The following is an 8,768-nucleotide window of genomic DNA, read 5'->3' on the forward strand; positions in this document are numbered from 1 at the left end:
GCATGACTCAGGGATTTCACCCTGTAGAACAGAAGTTGCACTTTAATGGTGATGTTGTTTTACATTAAAGTTCTGGAAAACCAAGTCTGGACCAATTTTAAAAGTAACATTTTTTTTCCCTATCTACACCTGCTGATGCTGCCAACTGCTTTGGATCAGCAGGAGCCTTATGCAAGTGAAGTTACTTGAGGAAACTGAGCTAGCTTAAAAAAAACTGGCTGGGAGGTGGGGAGACCTGTTCCTGTTGATACTTTTCAACTCTCAGCAGGAATATTAATGCTTACATAAGAGCCAGCAAGATGTAATCAAAGAAAGGCGTGAAGGATAAAGTCAGCCCCTTTCACAGCACTCTGAACCTAACTGGCTGCAGCTAAAGCAAACTTCTTTTCCTAAGAACTCTTCTTACACAACATTATCATTCATTTACAATCTGCAATTTAAGGACACTTTCCTGGCATGAGTCATTCTGCAGACAGCAGAATTCAGAGTTTCAGATAGAAGTAAGGATTTTGCCTGGAACAACAAAATTTGATACCCTTCAAACATTTCAGTTGTGATGTACTCGTACTCGGAAATTGTTCTGTCCTTGAAGAATGCAGAATCTTTTATAGTAGCTCTAGAAATTAAGGAGAGCATGCAGGAGGTAATTTAGAGTACAATAAGAACATCTGGAGGCAAGGTTCAATAATCAAATAGATGCATTTGCTCTTAGTCTCTCCATAACAACTGCATATCTAGGACTAGGTAAAGGAGATTAACTGAAGTGTAGGTCCTCAAAGGTGCTCACCTGTCCTGTTGTGCCTCATTACACATCACACTCGTGCCTATCAAATAAATAACCATAAACATCTGAAGACACAACCTAATTTTTCAAAGGCAGCATATTACAGTGGGTATATCTAGTCATTCATGTACTCAAAAGCTTTAGAGGAAGATAAATTCCATGCACAAAGTTTTCTTGATCGCTCTTCCACAAACCAGTGCAAAGCAGAGCACATTTTAGGGAAAGGGAAACTTTTTGCTCCAACCTGGAGGAACTTTTTTCTTTCTTCTAAGAAATCATTCTGTGAGTAGCAAAACTAATGAGACCTGTTTTCCTGCACTGCTGCATCTCAAGACTATTGACTTTGACATCTAACTACATAGAAGCTGTGACAGCAGTTTTCACTGCAGTTGGGCCATTCATAATGTTTGTGTCCCTGAATTCCCCGGAGACTCATAACATAACTGATGGAGGCAGCCCTTCCCTCTCCCTTCTGCCCAAACTCGTATCATCATGGAAACTGAAACTGACCAACAAATTCAAAGGCACAGGAGAGGGGAAGAAAGAATGGCAGGTGTAGCATTAAAAGCATCACTTCTTTAATAAATCAACCTAGCAAAACAAAACCATACACTGTCCTTTAATGCTTGTGGTTTAGTTTGTATCTTGGGAACTGTGCTGCTTGAAGCTCCCTGCTATAACAACAGAACCTGCCCACCCACTGGCTTTCCTATCTTTCACCTGGCAAAATTCCCTTCCCCTCTCTTTTTGCAAATAAATTTCCTTTTTATTTTGGTTAAAAAAAGGTTTTGCGTTATTTCAGAGTAGAGGTGAAAGGATGGAAGGGGGGAGAAAAGGTTGAAAGATGAAAGAAAGTCAGAGCTGCATTCAGATATCCAATCTGGACAGAGAGTAAAATAATTTCCATCAGGCAGACATGAGGCCTAAATCTTTCTGAGAAGTGACTGACATGATTGTGAATGCACTGCAGTAAGAACAGCAACATCTGCATTTCTATATGATTTACCACAAGCTTCACAGTAACAGTAAATTCAAAACTTGGTAAATAAGAGAAACAAAATAGCAAAGTGGTGCTAGAAAGTCTCTTTGCCTATTTCCTCCACCCACCTTTCTTCCATCCAGTGCAGAGCAACATTTGCAAAGCAGTTTACTTAGTGGTTCTCCTACAGGGAAAGGCAAGGTTACCATAGTATTGTCAATTAATTTTGACACCTGCTTACGAAGATTGATCAATTATTTTTGAAGCCTCTCTGCTATGTTACTGTTTCTCAGTTTAGAAGAGAAAGAAAACAAAGCCAAAAATACTACACGTCTCTCACCAAAGAATCAATGGTCCCAAGATACCCTCAGGCAGAGTATTTCTGCTTTTACCACAATGTTCCTGGTACTTGCTAATGCAAGTCACTCATTCCCAGAGAGCAAAAACAACCATACCTCACTGAAGAAAAAAAAAAAAAAAAAGAAAGAATCTTTTATTTTCAACTGGTTTAAGCCTAGCCTTGAAAATCTGTTTTCTTCAAATACCGTAGTGACAGGTTTTATACACGTCCAATTTAGGTCATTAAAAGTTCAATTTAAATCTTGGATAACAGGACACACGCAGGCACTTCAAACAGCTGCGACTTGGAAACCCTGTAAATGTTTAGAGTAATACCCAAGGTTCTATTAACATTTCTACAGATCGTATCTACAACCTCCAAACTGGCTGTTAATGCAGCTCTAATAGCCGAACACACTTTTCAATCTTTGCCATTCTGAAACGATCTTCGTGATAATCCTTAATGACAGAGGCAACCGCCGCAGAAGTTATGTACAACAGAACTTGTCAAACCGCTGCTGCCAAAGTCCAGCCGTGGCTACTGAAGGGTAAAGAGCAAAGGATACTTGGCAGCCAAATGGAAATAAAATGCAAATGTCCCGAGACAATAAGGCAAATCATCAGTTGCCACTGAGATGGGGAAGGTCTTCAATCAGCCAGCCATCAGGCAGAGTAACATTCTTTTTCCAACTCCTCAGGTGCAGGCAATATACCGAGTTCATCACCCATTCCACACCCATCTGCATTTTCAGGATTCAAAATGCAACCGCACCGATGCTGCTGCTTGCAGCAGTGTAAGACATGTTTAATATAATTCACTCCATCCCCAACTCACAGGGCTTGAAAAGCTTTAAATCTTAGAATGCTTATTTTCAGTGCAGAGTACACTTTGCTTCCAAGAATAAAGATTAAGGATGAGCTGTCAAAGACACTGCTATGACAAGTGTCCTCAGTAAAATATAGGTCTCCAACAGCTTACTCCCGTGAGAAAAATCATAATGCGAATGTCACTGTCATTTCTAAAACTAAGCATGAAAAAACATAGAGGAGTTAATGAGAAATCTATTCCGATTTCACCAAAACAGCTTCGATTAAACACTGTTAGCTCAGCTCAGAAGAGGAGCCCTTCCAACATCCAGACAGAACTTCCTCTAGGTGGAGATGGATTATTAACTTTCTACCAGAAGGGAAAAATGTAACCACTGTGCTTCCTCACTTGACAAACACAACCCAGGCAAAGAAACCTAGATGTTTTAAAAGATAAGCAAGATAATACCTGTAAGGACGGGATTATGGCCCAGTAACAACTCAGAGAATATACTCATTCACAACAAGCTTTGAAACCGAACAAATTACCATTTGCTTTGGTCCTGGCACTATTAGGGTCTGTTATGAGTGGCACCAAGACAAAGGATACAAGTAATCTCTTTATAGCCAGGAAATAATAGTTCTGCAGATCCACATACACAAAGATTCACCTGGGCCTCCTCTCATCACTCTCTGAAGTTACGCCGTTGTTCCACAGCAGGACAACCCCCAAACATCCACAACACACAGGCAACAAATGGCCAACTCAAAAACCTTATTATCAAGTTCACAGGAAAAAAAAAAAAAAAAAAAAAAAAAAAAAGTACTATATTTTCCTTGTATTAGCTTTATAGCTAGGTTATAATCTTACTGCTGCAATATCCAGCAAATATCAGCGAACTGGCTCTTTCTCTGCACTGTGTACATCACTTCAGCCAATATGTCTGACTTCAACTGCTCCTTAACTTCCCAGGCTAACAAGTTCCTGGATTTATGTTTTGTTTATTTACGAAGGAGTGCCCTTTAAACGTTTAAAAGAGATGTAAACTATACAGCTTAGTTTCAGTACTCCAGAGAGAAAACTGAATTTAAACACAATTTTAAAACAGACAGTTATTGATATTTAACCTATAAAAAGTAGTTTCCCAAAGACAGAAAGAACTTGACTTCTCTAAGATGTAGTCTCACCAATGTATTGCTATTTGTTAGATATTAGAACACTTTCCAGCTATATATGTCAACATACTTAATAAATGGAGTCCCTGTATATAAGGGGTGTTTTACAGGGAATGAAATGAGATGTCCTGTCCAAGATTATATAGCGAAATAACAGCAAACAGTATTCTTCACAGCCAGCCTTTACACTGATACCAAAGGGGGCGGGAGGAAAGTGACAGCCCTATAAATTAAGTCTTCTTTTCCACTCCATATAGAAAAGCAAGTGTCAGGGTGTGCTTCCTTCTCACTGATCAATGACTCGGTATCACACTGACTTTTAAGAACAAGAAGGTAGTTAAACCTTGACTGATTACTCGTTCCTTCGCAAAAATACGCTACTGTTTTACGTTTCCTACTGTTCTATACTTCTCCTGCAAACCTTGTCACCGGGGATGTACATTTCACTCAGCTGCACTTGTGTTGTCCTGAATGAAACTAATGCCCACTTAGCTCGAACAACCGAAAGAAAGGACGACTGGAAAGGAGCTAAACCTTTCACTCATCAGAAGGAAAAAGTCATTAAAATCCATTACTAATTTTTGCTCCCCGGGCAGCCCCATGCAGCGCACATGTCATGCTCATGACACTTCCAGAAGGGACAGCAGTGACACAGCTTTAGGCCGATTTCTTCCCGTCTCTCAGTTCCCATGAAGTGGAGCAGCCTATTTTCAGCGATAAGTCAGCCGGAGCTGTGTCCTGTGATCTTAAGAGCTGGAGGAGCCCATTCCATCCGTAACTTCTGCAACATACTTCCACCACACACGAACAAAATCATAACAGACACAAGCAAAACAAAATAAACAAAACAAAAAAAAACCCTACAAACAAACATGGCAAGTGAAAGTGACAGGAAAAGGATGTAGAGATGAGAAGAAAATAGCAATGAGCAGACTTACTTGAACCTGCCCTGGCAGTGTTGGCACTGGTCTCCCACCCAGCCCTGGTCGCAGACGCAGGTGGAGTTGACACAATGACCCGAGAAGCAGGAGATTTTGTCGCAGGACTTGGACTGGGACACCTGGGCATAGAGGGCCAGGTAGAGGAAGCCGTAGAAGAGCAGCCAGCTGTTCACATCCAGGAGCGAGGCGAAGCAGCAGCAGCAGGCGGAGGGGAAAGGTCTCCAAGCGGCGGGCCCCGCGGGGACAGCTCCCGCTCTCCGGCCGCCGCTGCCCAGGTCCATCTTGGCCGCGGGGGCCGCGGGCCGAGGCGCGGCCGGCGATGGCAGCTTCCCCTAAGGGGAGATAATCCAGCCGGGGAGATTCAAACCCGCCGCTTCCTCCTCGCCTTCCTCTCCTCCCTCCCGACCCCAGCGCTGCCTCCTCCGGCCCCTTCAGCCCTCGGCGCGCCGTCACTCCCGAGGGGAAGCCCGGCAGCGGCAGCCCTCAGCCATCCGCCCCTTCTCCTCGTCGTCCTCCTCAGGGCTCATCGCTCCCGTCTTCTTCCATGGAGGAGGAGAGCTGCCTCTTGACCTTGTGTTTTCTCCTCGCCAGATATCCCCCCCGCGGCCGCGCACACGCCACCCTGGACCATGTATCCCGCGGCTCCCCCTTCTCCTTTGTATCCCGGTGCCCGCGGCACACACGCAGCGGCGGCGAGGAGGAGCGCGGGAGGCGGGGAGAGCTCCCGCTGTCGCCAGCTGGGAGCTGAGGGCGGCCGGGCCCCGAGCCGCTACGGCAGCGCGCTCCGGCGGGGCGGGGAAAGGGCTGCAGAGCGCTGATCCCCGCTCCGTTATTAGCCCCGCGGGGACGGGAGGCGGGAGGCAGCCGCAGGAGGGTTAGCAGCCCCTCCGCGTCCCGGCTGACAGCTTCCAAGCAGCCATTTTTAAAGGCTAATTGTCATCGCCGCTCGGAGCCGCCTCCCGCCCCTCGTCCCGCGTGGCTCCGTCCCTCGCTGGGAGGGGGGTCCGGAGGGGTGACCGCCCCCCGAGTGCCGCTGGCCCCGCGCTTCCAGAGCAGCGGCCGGGAGGAGCTGCCGCGGCGCCGGGAACGGAGCGGCACCGGGAATACAGCCCCCGCCACCCCCGAGACGAGCCCGCCCCGTCCCGCGTTCCTTGGCCCCGTCCCGCGTTCCTTGGCCCCGTCCCGCGTTCCTTGGCCCCGTCCCGCGTTCCTTGGCCCCGTCCCGCGTTCCTTGGCCCCGTCCCGCGTTCCTTGGCCCCGCACCCCCCGGCAGAGCGGGCTGAGGCTCGGATGTTCCCCGCTCTGCCGCCTTGGTGCCTCTGCTCGCCTCAGGTCCGGCAAAGTTCACAGGCGGTTTTGCCTTGAACTCCTCCCGGCTGGTAGCGGAAGAGATGTCACGGCTTGTTTTGGGAACCTCACCTTCCTAAGGTTTACTCTGTACAGAAAACCACGCTATGAAAAGCCAGTGTCCATAAAGGAGACAGAGGAGTCCTGCAACTTTATTCCAATAAAGGAAGAGAGGCCGCTGGGGCACACACCCACGGGCTTTTCTCTCTCGGGGTTTCGGAGGGCACATCCTCCTTTTATCCTGAACTCCCGGCCGCACGTTGCCCTTTTCCTTTCCCCATTAGCTGTGGTACTCGGAAGGTGCAGCCTCCCCGATCCTCCTAACCCATATACCCCCTTGAACCTGTTCTTTTACCCCAAAGTGCAGAAACTCAGGATTGTGCAGCCCCTTGTCTGCTTCAGGAACCACACTGTCTGGGTTCTGCAGCAAACCTGCTGGCCAAAGTTAGTAGACCCAAAGATGTTAACACCCATACCTTCACCCATCCAATTAGCACACATCTTCCCTTTCAACTCCATCCTCCAAATTTAAGGTTCAAATTAAGACGTTGCCTCCTGCTTACAGCATGATGAGCAGTCACAAAGCTGTCCTCTTAAACGGAGTACAAAAGTAATCCTTTAGTTAAGGTTGCCTATTTTTTTTTTTTGTAAGTGCTACTTCTACAGCCTTTTCAACTCTACTGTAACCTGTTTTCATTTTATGATCAGTCAAACCCCCAGAAACTTTTTCCTAAGACCGAAATTGGGAATTTATGACGTGATGTCTCTGTTCCAAGCAGATGAAGAAAGGGAATTTAACTTCATCTCCTGATATCCTCTCTAAATAGATCCAAAGTGACCCCATTGGTCTGGAATTAGATCCAAATCAGCCCCTTCCCAGATTCTTAAGTTTTTACCCTTGAGGCCCATAGGAGTTTGTTTGGGTTTTGGTTTAACCTGTTTTCCCAAGCACACCATTAAACCTTCACCTAAATTTCCAAAGTCCATCAGTACTCTTGTAAGGGATACAGGAACATCCAGCAGCATTTGAGCTTTGTGTGAAAAAAAATGTCCAACCGAGATCAGGATATCAAAGTCAAACACAAAGAGAAACATCACAGAGAAAGAGTCTGTGCCTTAAGGAGTTCACAGTCCTGATGGAGGAAATATCTCCATCAGGTAGGTGGGGAAAACAGAGAGGAAAAATTATTTTCCCGGTTTAATTCCAGAGGGTTTAAGGAGGTCCACAGGTTGCTCTCAGTCCAGGAGTACATTGCCTTCCTACCAGAGCTGAGATAGATCATTTCATTGTCCTGCCTCAGACACATTTCTTAGCTATTAGACATCTCTTTGTATGTGTTTGGTAATGAATTGGTGAGTTCATGCAAAGAGAGGAAAGAGAAATTGTGTTACTGCTTTATATTTTATGATAAAAAGCCGAGGCTGAAGCCTTTGTGAACAGTCTGCTAATTGTACAATATCACATGTGATTAAGGCTGCTGAACAACTGTCCTCTGTTAAATACTATTATGGGACCAGAAATGCAGTTAAAAGGAGATCACAGTCCAAGACACAAAGTCAGTTCAAGAATACTCTTTAATACAGAAACACTTTAAGAAATAGTTTTGCTTACCATGACAGGGAGATACATTCCTTCACTTTCTCAATTCCTTTAAACCAACCAAAAAAGTTTTAAAGCCATCTAAACCATCTTTTTCTCAGACTGAATGAAGTTTGTGTTTCAGATCTGCAGAAATCAGCCAAGTTTTTGAAAGTGTTTGAAATTAACATGCAAAACTTTTTAAATTACCATTCATAGCAAAGCTAAAATCTCAACAATCCTTCACCAGGCAAGAGATATATTCAAAAGCATAAAACCAAACCAAGCAACCCAAATAGGCCAAAGGAAAAGGACTAGGGTGGTTGTAAGAGGTGAAGAGAATAGCATGATAGTACTTTCACTGCATCAACAATCATAAATAAAAATCTAAACACAACTAGAATGGTTTCTAGATTTAGAGCATCAAGGAAGAAACATTGCACCACTGATTCCTGGCTAGGAACTAACGCACTATGGAAATGAAGGAAAGCAAACCTTTTGGCTGCCGTATGCCACAGCAATGCAGTAGAAATTTCATAACTCTAGGAAAGAAATGATGTACAAATGCCAATGTTGGTTCTCTTCCGTGCTGATTTGATGGGATTTTTTTTGGTGTCAGATGAAGTTAACAAATCTGGCTGAGAGAAGTCAGATCTGTCAATCCTTTCATCTTTAAATTCATATCTGTAAGTTCCACTCTTCTTGCAAGTGTAACATTTTACACCTTTCATCCTTTCTGTTCTTGACACAGAAATCATTTACACTTTTAAAGAACTAATGTACTGAACCATCTTGGGTAGACTTAGAACTTAAAAG

At 44.9% G+C, this 8,768-nt stretch overlaps 1 protein-coding gene across 3 annotated transcripts in view; it reads right to left on the bottom strand.

Annotated features, from left to right (window-relative positions):
* Positions 1–5,736, bottom strand: part of ATRNL1 (attractin like 1) — a 430,796-nt gene extending 425,060 nt beyond the window's left edge. For all 3 annotated transcript variants that reach the window (XM_066323527.1, XM_066323528.1, XM_066323529.1), the window contains exon 1: positions 5,024–5,736. In XM_066323527.1, the coding sequence (XP_066179624.1) occupies positions 5,024–5,307 (284 nt within the window). In that variant the 5' untranslated portion in view covers positions 5,308–5,736. The remainder of the gene's footprint in view (positions 1–5,023) is intronic.
* Positions 5,737–8,768: the final 3,032 nt, after the last annotated feature.

The sequence above is a fragment of the Sylvia atricapilla genome, chromosome 8 (genome assembly GCF_009819655.1).
Source record: "Sylvia atricapilla isolate bSylAtr1 chromosome 8, bSylAtr1.pri, whole genome shotgun sequence".
Classification (NCBI taxonomy): Eukaryota; Metazoa; Chordata; class Aves; order Passeriformes; family Sylviidae; genus Sylvia; species Sylvia atricapilla.